Source organism: Rattus rattus, chromosome 11 (genome assembly GCF_011064425.1).
Source record: "Rattus rattus isolate New Zealand chromosome 11, Rrattus_CSIRO_v1, whole genome shotgun sequence".
NCBI lineage: Eukaryota > Metazoa > Chordata > Mammalia > Rodentia > Muridae > Rattus > Rattus rattus.
This window is the reverse complement of record NC_046164.1, coordinates 77,988,657-78,005,836: the sequence shown is the minus strand read 5'-3', so window position 1 is coordinate 78,005,836 and position 17,180 is coordinate 77,988,657. Positions and strand designations below refer to the sequence as shown.

At 43.3% G+C, this 17,180-nt stretch overlaps 1 protein-coding gene across 1 annotated transcript in view; it reads left to right on the top strand.

Annotated features, from left to right (window-relative positions):
* Nucleotides 1-17,180, top strand: part of Pkd1l1 (polycystin 1 like 1, transient receptor potential channel interacting) — a 176,340-nt gene that overhangs the window by 37,241 nt on the left and 121,919 nt on the right. Inside the window, exons 15-24 of the mRNA XM_032915919.1 lie at nt 449-487; nt 827-1,180; nt 2,005-2,064; nt 3,734-3,910; nt 6,297-6,374; nt 7,426-7,568; nt 8,729-8,849; nt 14,052-14,163; nt 15,639-15,837; nt 16,881-16,937. Of these exons, the coding sequence (XP_032771810.1) occupies nt 449-487; nt 827-1,180; nt 2,005-2,064; nt 3,734-3,910; nt 6,297-6,374; nt 7,426-7,568; nt 8,729-8,849; nt 14,052-14,163; nt 15,639-15,837; nt 16,881-16,937 (1,340 nt within the window). The remainder of the gene's footprint in view (nt 1-448; nt 488-826; nt 1,181-2,004; nt 2,065-3,733; nt 3,911-6,296; nt 6,375-7,425; nt 7,569-8,728; nt 8,850-14,051; nt 14,164-15,638; nt 15,838-16,880; nt 16,938-17,180) is intronic.

Sequence of the window (17,180 nt, the reverse complement as noted above, 5' to 3'; positions counted from 1 at the left end):
CATGTGCCAGAGCCTTGAGTCGAGCATCAGGCTTCCAACACCCATCAGGTTTATTTGAAGTAGCATGGTGTTACTTTTCCTGGAAAGATATGAAATAGTGTTTGTTCACTCCAGATCGGGCGTGGAAATACATGGAAGATGAGTCTACTCAGGTCAGGAGCATTGTTAAGGAGTTGGGGACAGAAGTGTGGGTGATATAAACATAGATATGTCACCCAAAGGCCCACCACAGCATGGGTAACGAGTCACAAAAGCTGCCTTTCTAGAACCTACCCTGTATACTCTGCCATTCTTCCCCCAGACCACCGCAGGTAGGGGCAAGGAGAAATGTCTGCAGTCTCGGGTGAAAATCCGGAGGCCCTCTCCCTGCTTCTGTTAGGGACCATTGACAGCCAAGTCCCCACTGTCTCTGTGTCATTTTGCTTCTTGGGTTTCCATGACTGTGTAGGTTACTGTGGCAAGCTCACCAGCCCCATGATGGCGATAGGTATGCCAACCTCACAGAAAATATCTTTACCTACCAAGTAGACATGCTTTTGTAACCTGTATATGCTTTTATTTGTGCATATGTGTGCATGTGTGTAGATATGTGTGTGTGTGTGTGTGTGTGTGTGTGTGTGTGTTAGTTAGATGTGCCACAGTGCATATGTGAAGGTCAGCCACCATTACAAAACCTCTGCATATCAGAATAAAGTCACCAAGTTTCTGCAGCAAGCGCCTTTACCAGCTGAATCATCCTGCCCTGTCCCACAGCCTATAGATTTTAATCAACATATACTTTAGATCTTCAGTTCTGAATTTTCACCCTGTCACATCCCTGTTCAAGTCCCCTTCTGTAGCACTGTGGGGCTGCTGGGTGCCTCAGCACTGGGGGCCAGTCTGAAGTCATCTGAGTCTCGTCAGCCATCAAATCTGAGAGCGTCGCCCACACCACACTCACTGGGCCCTTCACCCACGCCCCTGGGCTGGACAGCTCTTTCTAACCTGGGAAGCATTTCCGCTGAGTTCCCAGCTGGTGGCCACCGCATTCCTGCTGAGGGACCTGTGGCAGGCTCAGGAGAGCCAATGGAGGACTATGGCTCACTGAGTCCAGCACCTGGTTCCCTGGCTGAGGAAACCCTGATGATGAGTGACCCTGAGGGACGTTGGCCCTTCCCCAGCTCCTCCACTGCCTTTGATGGTAAGTGCGACCATCTCTGTACATTGATCCGTGTGTGCACCTAGGCACCAGGCTCACCGAGGAAATCTAATGGGTCAGGTTTGATGTTACTCCCATCTTTGCCCTGAATCTAAGAGTACTGTGTTTGAGCTCAATCCAGAGCCCAGCTTCAACCTCAGGGTCATAAAATAGCATTTTGTTTTCGTTGTCTTGAAACGAGTTCTAATGTAGCCAGGCCTCCAATTCACTGCGTAGCTAAGCCTGGTCTTGTTTCTTGGTCTTCCTGCTTTTATCATTTAAGTGCTGGCATGATTGATATGTGCCACTGTGTCCCAGCTTACAGACACTTCATTCTTAACCCAGATAGGAGTGACAGTGTTCCTGGGAGAGATTACCCTTAATAACGTGTTCCACAGTGGAAGGGGTTACATGATATTTACTAGTTATACAACAAAGAAAATTGTATCAAGTACATTGGCAGCGACCACCAATCGGTAGCTAACAGTCAAGTGGGGAAAGGGTATAGAGGTTTTGGACCAACCACACTTTTAGCTATGGATTATAGCAAATTCTCTTCTGCTAAGAATACATTTTAAAGCTTTTACTAATAGTCAAAAAGATGGTCACTCAGACATGGGAGCGGACAATGAATGGCAGTTTAAGGGGACTATAAATAGTTTGGCTCTGATCTCCAAAATTCTAACTCTCCACAATCATGAAGTTCTAATCCTACAGCCTTACAAGTCTTTCTTGGAGGAGTCTGGAGGGGGGAGGCTTTAGTCTACAGATTTAGCACTCACTAATTGTGTCTTCAAATGAAATATACTTTTTTCCCTTTTGTATAGATTTTGAAGCCTATTACAGTGACATCCAAGAAGCAGTGCCGTCCCTAGGAAGACAACCAGGTGACTACTTTTAGGGCCGTTCCCGTGAGAGGAGCCCTGCACCCAGGCTCATTGTATACCAGCCCTCCTGGATTCACTGTGTTTGTTCTTTATATCAAGGCCACCTACCAATCTCCCAGGGAATTCTCAAAGGGAGAATGTGAGGCTTTCTGCGTGGCATAGACTGGTACAGACCTCACTCCTCGATCCCTTACTGGTGGATCTCTTGAGCTCGATGACCCCAAATTCTTAGTGGGCTAACAGTAGGCAATACAGATTCAAGATGCCTTGTGTGGTAGGGCCTCCCTTAGTGCCCTTCCCAACTCGCCTTCTTGCTGATCACTCTTGCAGGGTCCCTCTCCTTCCTCACTTTGTAGTCTCCCTCAGCCCTACGATAACCCCCATCGGCTCACTGTTTCAACCCTTACCTATTCTAAGCTGGTGTCTTTCGAACCAGCAATGTGTTTCTGTGTTTGTCTTATATACACCTGACATCTTCATAGACAGTTTATTCTTGTGTCCCCAGAACCATCTTGATTCCCAGTGCATCGGTGCAAACATAGAGTCATCAACTTTCATGTAAATAGCTGATCGGTAGTGATCTATGTTTCTGAGGAATTGACAGACAAGGAGAGAGCACTGGCTCTATCTGAAGGACTCTGGCCAGCTTGAAACTGGCAAACATAGCTCCAGCAGGCCTTGCTCTTCTTTCCCACCCCCCTGCCTTGCTATAAACTGTTATACTACATTCCTAAAGCTAGCCACCAACGTCTGTCCCCTTATTTGGCTACTTCCTCCTCCTGAGGCCGACTACTAAGATCAGCTCTCAAAGTATTGAGTTCCAGCCATCAAAAGCCCACTTTGGTTCATCTAATTAACAAGCCCAGTTTAAATTAAACACCTCATCGTAACACAGGGTTTCCCCCTGTATCTTTATAAAACACCATTTTCCTGTGGACCACAACTGTCTCCTCTCTATCCAGAGACAGCCCTTTGTCCCCAGGACAAACACTCATTCCCCTCTCCCTTGCCCTGTTTCTCCCCTCTGCCTTGTTTCCTTCCCCTTCTCCCTCATCCTCTATCTCCCATCTTTGTCTCTTATTCTCTGCCCTCTGTCCCTCTGGGGCAGATAAATCTCTTTGTACTGATCCTGACCTAATAACGATATCTTATACTATCTGTCTAGAGAATGAACCACACTCGGTTTCTACGCAACCTGGAAACTTCCCCCTAGATCTTCATTAAACTCACCCTTTGTTCTGAATCCATGTTCACTGCTCCAACAGAAAGCCCCTTCCTTCTGTTCCCCACATTAGCTTTCCCTGTGAATCTGCTGTCTTTTTCCTCTGTCACTTATCATTAACTGACCTTGCGTTATAAGATTCCAGATCACCAGGTGGAAGGAAGAAAGAAATGGAAGAAGGCACAAAGGGAGGGAAGGAGGGAGGAGGGGAGGAGGGGAGGAGGAAGGGAGGGAAAAAAGAGAAGGGAGGGTAAAGAAAGATGCTGTAGGTAGCTGACAAGACAATAAAGCATATTGATTGAAAAGTCATACTTACAAAAGGTATTGTTTTAGACGTGCAATATTCAGCAGCCATGGAAATTGATATTAACATCAACTTTGAAGCATTCATATTTCACAAGACTGTGACCTTTCTTTTCTCTCCTGTGGTATGGTTTATCTTTTTAGGGATCAGTGCAAACTTCCAGGAAGCAGGATCAAGTCTGAGTGCTGAGGAGAGTGCCAGTTATGGGGACAACCTGCTGGGCCCTTTCCTCCACACAGGCAGAGCAAAGCCAACTCTCATGATCGACTGGCCCAAGGCCCTGGTCAGCCGAGCTGTCTTCCATGGCTACACCACATCAGGTATGAACACGCTCTTTGCACCCTGGTATTCACAGCTATTTCAGAAGAGTTTGGTAATAGGCCCTCAAGTTTTCCCAAGTCTTCTGTCTTAATGGATGAGTGGAACCATCCAGCCTTTTCTATCTATGTTTGTCCTATGGCTCTGTCTCTAAGGATGAAGCTAGCTTCAGGTGTTCCATAGGAGTCCCCAGGTGCAGATCAGCAGGGAGTTTCATATCTGGATACCAACACATGGTATCCTTGTGTCTCTATGACCTGGCATAGGATAGATAAGCCATTTACATGAATGGATCAAGTAGAGCTGGCCCTGTGGGGAAGGTGAATTGCTAACCATCTCCCTGAGCATAGGCATGTTACTTTGTCTGCTCTGGTGGGTCACTGTCTTTCTGAGTACACGTGAATAGGTCATTCCCATAAGCCTTCTAGGAAAGCTATGGATTTCATGATATTTTTAAGGAATTTTCTCCTTGTTTTTTTCCAATTATCTGTCTTGTGTCTTGGATCTCTCCAAATTTTTTTTTCCTTTTCTTTTTTTTTCCGGAGCTGGGGACCGAACCCAGGGCCTTGTGCTCGCTAGGCAAGCGCTCTACCGCTGAGCTAAATCCCCAACCCCTGGGTCTCTCCAAATTTTAAGGGGGACTAAGCAGGATGGGTCAGCTTACTCTTGCACAGCAAGAGTTAAGAAAATTTTACAACAAATATTCTACAAAAGCTCAATTTGTCAGTCATACTTTAAACAGATAACTGAAATTTATAAAAAAATGAATAAAAACACAAACACTGAGCTTACTGTAAAGGCACAAAATGAGATCTTACCAGCATTCTCTAGTTACTAGGAAAATCTACCTCATTTCTGAGCTGAGGGTGACTGGTCCACCTTGATAACTGCTTTTGTTGGGTGGGGATAGCCTGGAGATGGGAATTCAGGTTCCTCAGAAAGCTGGTAACCAACAGACTAGTGTCACTCTCAAGTAAGAGAAGGACTTTTAACTTGTGCTAGGGACCTGCCCCAGTATTGTTGTGGGGAAGACTAATGATCTCTGGTCTTATAACTCTCTCTTACTCTTCTGGGGGCCAGAAGCTAATAACTTCTGGGAACTTAACTTTCTCTTACTATTCTGTGGCTAAAAGACAGCTGGTTTCTGGCAATTAACTCCTGCTGTTAGCAGCAGGGAATTAGGTAAAGAAATTTTAGTTGCTAGGGCTCTTTTCTCTCTGGCTCAAGGACCCCTCACAGGCCAGCCAAGAGGCTAGGAGTTCATTAACTCTTCATGAACCAGAGAGAAAAGAAGAGAAGAGAAAGAAGGAAGGAAAGAAGGAAAAGAGAAACAATTCACTCACACAGAAAAAAAAAATACTCACTCTGGGTGGCGCAGAAAAAGAAGCTCCAACAACCTTTATTTTCTGTTCTCAGTATATATACTGTCTCTAAAAACTTATACGACTATCAGGCAGAACTGTTATAGCAGGATAATTGATTACATCATTTTTCTAAATACTTTTACATTCTAGTAAGTGCATAGTAAGTTTAAGGCCATAATTCATATCATAAATCAATAAGACTTAAGCAATAACAGCAGAATTGTTTACATGTCTTTCCGTTAAGACTAGTATCTCACTAAACATTCATTATCTACTACCCCCCATAAGATCATTATAAGTTTAAAGCACTAATTTTTGTCACAAGTTAGCACAGTTTTGTCAAGAGTCAAACCATCTGCCTTATGTCTTATTCGTTTTGAAGTTTTGTATAGATAGTCAATATTTAATTTTTTGTTCATTCTCAGTTTTTGACCTTTAGTTTCTGGGTAATGGTCTCATACCTAACCTAGAAGGAGTGTTTTCCTTGATAGTAAATTGTTTCAACCCTGGTTTCTTTTTCTAGTGCAATTACCTCTTAACACATGAAGATTTACAGAGCTCTTATTTGTAGCTTTTATACTATAGAGGACTTGAAATTACTTGTATGTATTTAGGAATTCTATAAAATTATTATTAGGAATTATGAAATCATCAATTTGTCTATGCACCATCACTACCTGAGAGTACCTCTTCATGTTAATCTGCAGAAAATCTTCTGAATATAATGCCCAGGAGTCATCAGGCTCTATAATAGTGACAGTAAAAATCATATCGGCAGCAAGAACAAGCAAGCCTGGGGTGAAGTCTCTTGGGACTTCGACTCATAGAGTTCACTCACTCATCACAGGCCATGCCAAAAAGCAGTGGGCCATCTCTAGAAAATTTACCTGCGTGTCTTTAGCCTTTCCTAGACGGCTTCTGAGAAACCAGGGTGTTAGTTAATCCTGCACCCCTGGAGCAAAGCGGGGCCCACTTCTGGAAGCCTGTTAACTGCCATTTCATGTGGACACTTCCCCTTCTGTAGGTATCATGGGACCAGCTGTGACAATAAAACCATTCTCACTGAGCAGTGGCGAGATGTATGTCCTACAAGCTTCTGTAGGTATGTCAAGGTGAAAGTTGGACCTGGGGAGTCATGAAGGCTTGTGTCATTGTTACACTTCTCCCTAGACGTAATAGTGACTCTCCTGCAACCTCTTGCTCTGAGCCCCACGTCTCTCTTCTCTCCTGTTGCCACCACCCATTTGTTACTAAGATTAGTTGCTGTGATGTTCTCCTTTCTAGTGAAATCAGTGACATTAGAACCTGATAAATGATGATCAGTCACTGTCTTTCTTGTATATTTGATTTTTGGCTAGATACCTGAGTAAGTCAGCTTACTTATGCAAGTATAAATATATTAAATATATATATGTGATTATATATTTAATCACAACGAGATGTCATTGGCATTTTTCTGAGTGCTCAGTGTGGACTAGAACTTACCCACAGGGTTACCTTGCCCAGTGGCCCTTTCTTAACCTGGTATGCAATTCATACCCATGGTTAGTAGCTCAAACTGCATCTTCTTCTTAAGGGATTTGGCTGGTTATAAAGGCAGAACTAGTCACTCCATCCTCTTGGATTTAACTTTAGTTGAAGGGCCTATTTTCTGTGGTTGGCATAGTCACATCACTGTTAAGAAAGGAACACAGGCAGTGTTCAGTCTGCCAGAGGCCACATAAACAGTCCCCACAGGACCTGATGAGGATTTGTGCAATGTGATATAAAAAGTTCCAGACTAAAATTTATTCTAAGAATATGTTACTTTTAAAAAATTACAAATGATAATAATCATTGTAAACTGATTAATAATGCAGAAAGTAGACCACATGGCGTTTAACTACTGGGGAGTAACTATGCCTGTTGTACATCCGTCCAGAGAATTTTTAGGTAGATCTTCATGGCACATTCTAGACACAAGCTGAGGACATGGGAAATTGAGTGTGTGTGTGTCTGTGTGTATGTGTCTATGTGTGTCATATGTATGTGTACATATGTGTGTGCTTATGTATGTATGTATATGTATGTGTATGTGTATATGTGTATGTATATGTATTTCTTCACTATTGCTCCTTATTCTGGCTGAAACACCCACCTTGTCCTTCTCTTAGCCTCAAAGCATGTCTTACTGGGCAAGGCGCAGCTCTACTTAACAGTCAACCAAGTTCCACAGGACATGTCTTGTCAGGTGCGACCTCACCATGGTATGGAGGCACATACCATCTTCAGTGTCTTCTGCATGTCAGGAAAACCGGTACGTGAGACCCCTTGTCTGTCCTGAGGAGTACAGGCAGCCACAACTCTTGGAAGTCACAGCAGCTCTTTACTTGGCAGGCTCCGAGGCTGGGCGTGTCCTGCAATGCGGGGGAAGTTGCTCCTGCATGAATGGGGGACTTCCCCTACTAGTGAGAGCAGCCTCCTCTTGAGAAAGAGGGTCCTTGCAGGGCTTTGCCAGGAAGTCAGGGGGCTCTGTTGGCCATAAGCATGCAAGTTTGGGGTGGGAGCCTGAGTCCTGACCCCATCTCCATGACATGACTCTGACCTACACTTGACCTCTTTGTCCTAATTTGGACAATGAAGAAATCATTGTGACTTTTTGCTCAGGGTCTTGTGAGGCTTTGAGGAGAATTGGGTGTGAAGGGATTAAGGCTGCCTTTGAAATGAGGTGGCAGCACAGTAGGAGGCCGTGAGCTTTCACTCACTATCCTCTGGCTATGACAAACTCTACCTGCCCCTGCCCTGTTCTGCTCAGGTTCCTTCTCAGAAACCGGCCCTCATGTCCTGGGCCTTCTGTGAAGACTCCCACCACAGGCATCTCTCTGCCCCTGCCTGATCCTCATGCCTCCATCATGCCTATCTGTAGAAAGCTGAGGCACAAGACTGCTATTACAGTGAGGGGACCATAAAAGTCTGATTTGCAACTGTTAGGGAAATGGTTCTCCACCTTCCTAATGCTGTGACCCTTTAATACAGATCCTCATGTTGTGGTGACCCCCCCCATCATAAAATTATTTTTGGTGCTGTTTCATGACTGTAATGTTGCTACTGTTATGAATCATATTAAATATCTGTGTTTAGGCAACCCCTGTGAAAGGGTCATAAAACCTCACAGGGGTCACAACCCACTGGTTGAGAACTGTTGTGTTAGGGGGTGTCTAAGAATAAAATGAGCTAGCTGAGGCAAGTGAGGAATCCTGCTTCATGTAAGAAGCCCTTTGGCGTAAGAGCAGGAGAGTCCCACAGTGCCAGGAAGCCTCTCTTGTGTGTGCATGGAGGAGGATGCAGGCATTTTATTCTGAGTTGCAAAACATGACCAACAGTGGCCATGAGGGCAGTAGCATATGGAATTGATTGGTGATTCCACCCATGGTGTATTCAGTTTCCCATTTTTTTGCTTCCATGATTGGATCACAGGATTTTCATTATGAATTTCGTTACCGGATAGGAAACACTTCCTCACACACCCTGTACCGAGGACAAGATACCCAGTATTATTTTTTATTACCAGCTGGTGATTCTTCAGACAGTTACAAAGGTAAGTCAGAGTCCACCACATTACTCAATCTGCCTGCATATCACTCCAGCCTTCTCTCCTGTTTCTAAACACTACAAATGATTTAATTAATTTAATTTAGAAGTTAAGGTAATCTATTACCTCAGTAAATGTAGGCCTGTTGCCTGTCTCTTAATATAAAAAAATTAAAAAAAAAACATCATCAGCAAATTGGGATTTTTATATCCTAAATTACTTTTCTTTTTTGTTTTGATGTTTGTTTGTTGTTTTGTTTTTTTCAAGACAGGGTTTTTCTCTGTGTAGTCCTAGCTGTCCTGGGATTCACTCTGTAGTCCAGGCTGGCCTTGAACTCACATAGATCTGCCTGACTCTTATAAGTAGTTTAAGTATGTAAAAATAGGGTATCCCTATTTACTAATTAAATAGTTCATACCTGCTGAATTTTAAATTTCTTATAGGTGAAAACAAATTAAGACATTCCCTCCAAAAAATAAAATGTAGGGGCAGACTATTGAGTAAGCAAGTGACCCTGTAGTCAGCTTCCTGTTAGGAGCACCTGACAGCAGTGAGCTTTTACATTTCCTCCTTGTAAAAAGGCCAGGTTATCTTAGCTGCCTGTTGGGGAGGGTTCAGTCGACAACTGGTTGCAATTGTTGTGTTGGACCTACAGCAAGTATAGCACATCGTGATGGGATGCTGGAGAGGAGTCCTGTGTCCTTCCCAGCTGGCGAAAAACAAAAGAATATGAGAGAGAGAAGAGGAACAGTCAGGGTCTCTGTGTCCCCTTTGATAGAGTGTCCCCACAACCAGAAGACCTATCACTAAGTCCTGTCTCTCAAAGGTTCTGCAAACTCACAAAAGTATGAAGGTATGGGCTGACCCTTTAATATATGGCCCTCTGGGAAATGTTCCAGTACTGAAGAGCAATTTCATTCCAAATGAAGCCTGTGGATTCTATCCCAAGCCCTGTCCTGTTGTTTTTGACCAGTTCCAGTCCGCTACTTTATTAGGCTGGTCACCGCCTGAGCTCATGAGAGAAGTGGCCATTTGGCACAGGGTCTGGTTATACATAACACAGCCTGGTTAAATTAAAGTATCTGGGAATGATCAGGCTTTTACTTTTATTTTTAAACTTCTGCATGATTCTCATGGGCATGAATGAAAGTCAATAATGTAGAAGTTTCCTTGACTTGAGATAGTGAGATGTTAGTCCGAAGTCTGAACTAGTTCATCTAACTCAGTGATTCTCAACCTTCCTAATGCTGTGGCCCTCATGTTGTGGTGACCCCCAGACATAAAATTTTTTGTTGCTATTTTATAACTGTAATTTTGCTACTGTTATGAGTTGTAAGGCAAATATCTGTTTTCCAGTGGTCTCAGGTCACCCCTATAGAAAGGGTCTTTCGACCCCCACATGTTGAGAACCACTAATCTAACTGATGCACTCAATCTCCTTCCCCTTTAAAGTTAACCAGCATTTTCTTTCAGACACCTTTCTCATCTCCTTCAACTAGAAGCACTTTCTCTTGCTTCTATATTCAAGTCACACAGAGCAAACTGCTCTGAGATTGTTTCTCTGAGTGTTGTAGTCATGTTCTGATTGGCGTGATGATGCTTTTGTGTTTGCATCTGAGCTTGAGTTTTCCAAAGCCAAGCAAACAGAATAACCACCATAGTCGGCACTGCTGAATGGATAAGGGCGATGTTCATGTGCCTTCTACCCATAAGTCTTTTGGTACTAAAATTGCATTCACCTGCTTTTGGAAATTTTTTGCATAATGGATACCCATGCCAAGCAACCCCACTTCTTGGTAGTAGCCAGAAGGCCATTGTGTAAGAGGTGGGTCAAAGTGGGATTTGCTTTAGACAAGGATGCTCAACGTCAATAGACATCCCTCTCATGATTAACAACTGACATGTCCCTTACCTGAGAGCTCCAGGTCGGGGCATGAGTACCTCTTTCTGCCAGATAACTATAGGTCACAGGGCTAGACTGATGTGCAAATAGAAAAGCTTTCTCAGCACCATGTTGGAATGAAGAGTATTTCGACATAAATCTGTAGAACCAAACTTTAGGTCACAGGCCTGGGACAGTGTCAATTAAATGTTGCTCAAATCTCTCATGTGACACATACCGGTAACCATTGTTTCATTAGATCCCAGTGAGTGCCTGAGGTCACAATTACTACAGGAGAAATATGAGCAACAAGCAAACGTAAATGTAGTAAATATTCAATGGTTCTCACCTTGCAGGAGTGAATACAGCACAGAGTTACTATGTCAAATTGAATTGTCTTACCTAAAACCTACTCCTTTTCTCCCATCCTCTCTCTTGATCACATTTTCTGCAGTTGGGGTACTTATTAAAACTGGAACCTCCAGGGGCCCACACAATCACTACTGCCCCAGAATCTTGGGGAAAGGCAGAACCCAACATTGAGCTTCCTTATGATTGGGATGCATATGGTCAATGCCCATATCTTAAGAAGGACTGACATCCAAGTTAAGTCTCCAACCTTTAGTACTGGATTTAAGGTTGAGTAACCTACATAAATAGCCAAGGTTCACATGTATGCAGGTACAACTGTACCTGTGGCTATCACTTAAACCCAGTGTCACCAGCAATGCTCCTTGTCATACCTTTGAGCAGTGGTTCTCAACCTTCCGAATCCAGTGACCTTTTAATACAGTCCCCCATGGTGTGGTGACTCCCAACCATAAATCTACTTTGTTGTCTACTTCATAACTATAACTTTCCTACTGTTGTGAGTTGTAATTTAAATATCTGATATACAGGATATCTGATATGCGACGCCCAAAGAGGTCATGACCCACAGGGTGAGAGTCACTGCCTTCGGGCCTTTGTTACATGAGAGGATTCCCAGGTCTATCAAGCAGCCATTTCTAGATACATAGGGATGATTTTATAGAAACCTTCCCCTCAGGGTTCTCCTTTATCTTTTCCTATTAAATCTGCCTCTACCATTTAGGACCTAATTAAAATATGAGAGTCTGGACTACACTCCCCATGTCCCTAACACCCCCCCTTCAACATGCCTTATGTTTTCAGTGGACAAGGACACTGTGTGTGTGTGTGTGTGTGTGTGTGTGCGTGTCGTGTGTGTGTGTATGTGTGTGTGCATGCATGTGTGTGCGTGTGTGTGTGTACGTGTCTGTGTGTCTGTGTGTACGTATGTGTGTGTGAGCGTGTGTGTGTGCACGTATGTGTGTGAGTGTACATATGTGTGTGAGTGTACATATGTGTGTACGTATGTGTGTGTGCGTGTGTATGTATGTGTGTGTATGTGTGTGTACTTATGTGTGTGTATGTATGTGTGTGTGTGCATGTGTGTGTGTGCGTGTGTGTATGTGTGTGTATATGTGTGTGTGTATGTATGTGTGTACATGTGTGTGTGTGTGTACATATGTGTGTGTGTGTGTGTGTGTGTGTGTGTGTGTGTGCAGAAATGGTCCTGCCTACCATGATGTTGGGAATGCGTGATGACTTACCCCCGCCTCCTGCAGTACATGGTGATGGCATCAGCCTGTCTGCCTCTATGATAATGAGAATTCACTGGACTGTCTGTCCTCTGTGACTCCCCTCATCTCCCTATCTAATTCACTGGTCTGTCTGTCCTCTTTGATACTAACTGACCTTACTTTGCTGCTCAGATCTTAGATTAGGCTGTGAGATCTCAGAAGGACAGAAGAACCTTCAGGTCTCTTTGCATACTGTACTTTATTTTTGAGTCCCTTGTAAACAAGTCTTTACCATGGAGCAGGAGAGATAGCTCAGTGGTTGAGAACTACTCAGGTTAGAGAGTAGTTCTCAGCATCTCGGTTAGGTGGCTTACAACTGCCTATAGCCCTAGTTCCAGGATATCCAGTATCCTCTTCTAGCATCCAAGGGCACCTACAACCACATGTAAGTTAACCTGACACAGACATACATACGTACACATAATTAAAAACAAATATCTATAAGAAAAAACCTCCAAAAATACTATTCAGTTGGTCATCTACTCCTGGGTGTAGGGTCTGCCCTTAAGTGTGGTTTGTATATCCAAGGAGATTCTATTGAACTGATTTCTCCTTTGCAAGTTATCAGCTGGAGACAGCTTCTGGGCTAGAAATGGGTGCTCGTGTCCACTTCCCCTCTCAGGGCTGAGATGCGTCTGGCTTAGACCCATGCAGGTCCTGTGTGTGCTGCCAGTCTCTGAGTTTGTATGTGCGACAGTCCTGTTGTGTCTAGAAGGCCTTGTTTCCTCGGTGTCTTCCATACCCTCGGGCTCCTCTTCTGCAGGGCTCCCTGAGCCCCATGGGGAAGAATTTGATGGAGGCATCGCATGTAGGACGGGGTGTTCTGAGGTCTCTTACTCTCTGCACATTGTCTGGCTGTGTATTTGTCCATCTAGTGTAGGACAGAGCTTCTCTGTGTGACTGAGCAAGACACTGGTAACTGGGTGTAACTTTGTCTGGGTCTCTCTCTCTCTCTCTCTCTCTCTCTCTCTCTCTCTCTCTCTCTCTCTCTCTGCAAATGTATACTTCTCCGTCTCTGCATCTATATGTATTTCTTGTGCTTTTCTTTGACTTTTTATATCTGTTTGTTAGTTTGGTTTGCCCTCTTCAGATTTTTTTGTATTTTTTTCTTATTATTTTTTTGTTTCCTTTTTTTTTTTTTTTTTTTTTTCTTTTCTTTTCTTTTTTTTTTTTTTTTTTTTCCAGAGCTGGGGACCAAACCCAGGGCCTTGCGCTTGCTAGGCAAGCGCTCTACCACTGAGCTAAAACCCCAACCCCCTTTTTTCTTCTTTTTAAAGATACCTGTTTCCTACAAGAGAGAGCGAGGGTGTGAATTGGGTGGGGAGGATCTGAGAGGAGTTGGGGGAGGGTCAACTGTAATCAGAATGTATTGTGCGAAAAATCTATTTTCAATCAAAATAAGCCTTTAAAAGCAAAAAAGGAAAAAGAAAAGAAAGGGAAAGAAAAAAAAAGCCATTACCACCATAGCTCCTGATTTTGCTTAACAGATTTTGCTTTACTGCTTTGCTGGTAGCCTCGCTGTGTATAATGTGGGAGGTAGAACAGCTTGCTTGAGTTTTGCTTGCACCCTGTACCCTGTCCCCGTCCCTGTCACCATCACTATTCAGCTGCTGTTGGTGTGTGAAGACATTTCCCCACAGCTGTGTGTCAGGGATGACCCTCCTCTGTCAACTTCCTTCACAGTCATTGTTTCAACTGAAGTCACAGATGGCCAAGGCTCCAAGGTGCAGCCATGCACTGTGGAGGTGACTGTGCTGCCCCGTTACCATGGAAACGACTGTCGGGACAAGGACCTGTAAGTAATAGGGTGCGACACAGGCACCCTACAATACAGCTTGTTGTCCCTGGAGAGATATGGCAAACAGCTACTAAAAGAACAGCATTCAACTGGCTTTCTCATGCTGAGCAAAAGCGAGGTTTCCTCACAATGAACCTATTAAGCACCACTTGCATGACACTGTGCACATGCTTCAGGGTCCATGATACTTTCTTGTCTCTTTAAACCATGTTTTATTGCTGAATAATATTTATTGAATTGCCTCATTTTGTTATGTGAATTAACCTATATTTTGTCAGTAGTAAGTCAGTGTCTTAGTTGGGGTTTTATTGTTGTGAAGAGACATACCTCTGCCTTAATATTGTATTGCTACGAAGAGTCACCATGTCCAAGGCAACTCTTATATAAGACATTTTATTGGGGCTGGGTTACAGTTTCTGAGTTTCATTATCATCATAGCAGGAAGCATGACAGTATCTAGGCAGACATAGTGCTGGAGAAAGAGATGAGAATCCTACATCTTGATCTGAGGGCAGCCAGGAGGGTCCTACTTTCTAAGCAGCTAGGAGGAGGGTCTGGTCTCAAAGCCTACCCACACAGTGACACACTTCCTCCAACAAAGCCACATGTACTCCAACAAAGTCACACCTCCTAATAGTGCCCTTCCCTGGGCCAAACATATTCAAACCACCACAGTCAGGTTATCGTGAAGATTCTCATACAAGTTTTGGTGTGGGTGAGCATTTTTATTTCCTGGAGGTAGAATCAGCGGGTCATATGATATCTCTTACTTAGCACTTCTTCAGCATGGCCTTGGTATTTCCACCGGCACTGGCTGACGTGAGACATTTTCCTCAGTTCTAACTGTGCTGGGAAACTGAATTCATCTGGGAAGAGGAAACCTCAGCTGAGAAAATGTCTCCATCAGTTGGCCTGTAGGCAAGCTGAGTTATTCAAGCAAACGATGTCTTGCTGTCATAGCACGAGAACAGTGTAGAGCAAGGGTTAGAAGAGGCATTGGCCTTCACAGAGGTCAGTCCAAGACATTAGTGTTCATAAATAAGTAAAATGCCCAATTATTAAAATTCGAAGACATAAACTTGTGATCTTACACTCAAGTACAAATATGTTGTCCATGTCCACTCTAATTTGGGTCTGCACACTATAAGCTCTCAACGGTAGGCTGCCCAATCTACTTCAGCCACTTAATGTGTCTTTGGCTCTGGACCTCATACTTTCATTTGTTGTGATGCTCGTATATTGGTTGGTACCTGATTGACAGCTTGTGGTTTTTCAATTCTAATCAAAGGTGATGTGTTATTAGGATTTTGGTATCATGTCTCATTGTGTGTTTCACGTTTTCCTAGACCACCTCTCCCTTACATCATTCTCCTTTGGCTCAAACCTACTCAAGAACAAACTCCATTCCCCTTTGGCAGAGTAAAGTTTTACAATGCCACCAAATCATCATCATAGTTCTATGTTTTCTTCAGATATAACTCCACCCTGGAAAACCTGTCTACTCTCCAGCTGGTGGGAAGTTACACGGAAATCAGGAACTACATCGCCATGATCACTGGGATCCTGAGCCGCTTGTATATGGAGAGCAGAAACACTTCTTCGTGTGGTCAGTGGTCACAAATACAGGATGTATTAATTTCTTCAGCATGCGAAGTACCTTATACAGATCAGGTAATGGCCCTGAACAGAGCAAGGTCAGTGTTTATGAACCTAGAGAGCAGCGGGACCTCTCAATAGTTGGGTCTTTAGCAAGGGCTCCTGCTCACAAAATCCAAACAAGGAAGGAAACCAAGTACGCAGGCAGCTAGGCTCTTGTGAGTGCTTCTGCTATATAGTAGAAAAAGTGATACAAGTCACTTATCATTATATATAATTTTCCTAACGTTTCTATGAATAAAATATTTATAATTCTGAGATTTTATTCTGTTAACAGCCATAATCAAATGGATACAGTCAAAATTACGTGCAATTTCTTTTTCATAAACATCATTTTTTAAGTTTTAAAAGATTTATTTCACTAGTATGGGTATTTTGCCTGTGTATACGTCTGTGTACCACACACATACCGGGTGCCCATAGAGGCCAGAAGAGAGTATGAGATCCCCTGGGACTGGAATTACAGATGACTGTGAGCCACCATGTGGGTGTTGGAAATTGAACTGGTCCTCTAGAGCAGTAGGTGTACTTAATAAGTGACCCACAGCTCCTACTACAAGTGCAACTTCTTAGTAAGTGACCATAAACTCCAAGGTTACTGCCTTTACAGAATTCCTACAGCTTTGCTTTATAACGGTCACAAGAGGGCATTCATGTCTACGAAGAGCATATTTTGTTTCACTAGAATTACAAGATATTCTTCTAGACTTAATCATTTTCCTTCCTCCAACATTTTCTCTGCCCCTTCTTTAAAGTTCTACTTAGTTTTTCCCTTTATTTCAGCTTCTATGATATCAGTTTCATACAGGGTCTGGTGAGGCTGGACAGAGGCACACCAGAGTAATGCTGGACTGGAAGGAAACTTTGAGACCAAGGCCATGGTCTTGTTCCAAAAGGCCTAGCCTCTGTGAAGCCTCTTCGTAGAAAATCACAATATATGCTTCATTTCTTTATAAGAAAGCTGCACTTGAAATAATCTCTCTCTCTCTCTCTCTCTCTCTCTCTCTCTCTCTCTCTCTCTCTCTCTCATTTGTTGCTGGCTTGTTTGTGCTATTTAGGAAGCTATGGTGGATTCTATTCATATATTGAGAGACCTCATAAGCTTCCCTAATAAGGTAAGTGCTATTTCTTCCTCAGTGTATTTTCCTGGATTTTGCAGAATTATAAAGACCATGATTAGAACTTGATAAATGCACTATTCAGAATTATATTTTGACACTGAAGTTAAGAGACATTTCCAGCTTTCTCTCCTAGTAACCTCCTCTTTTTTTTATTAGTCTTAAATCAATGTGATAATATCAGATTGTGTATTTCATATTCTCAGCCCAATCCTCTCTCAAAAGCTGCAAATCTGCCGC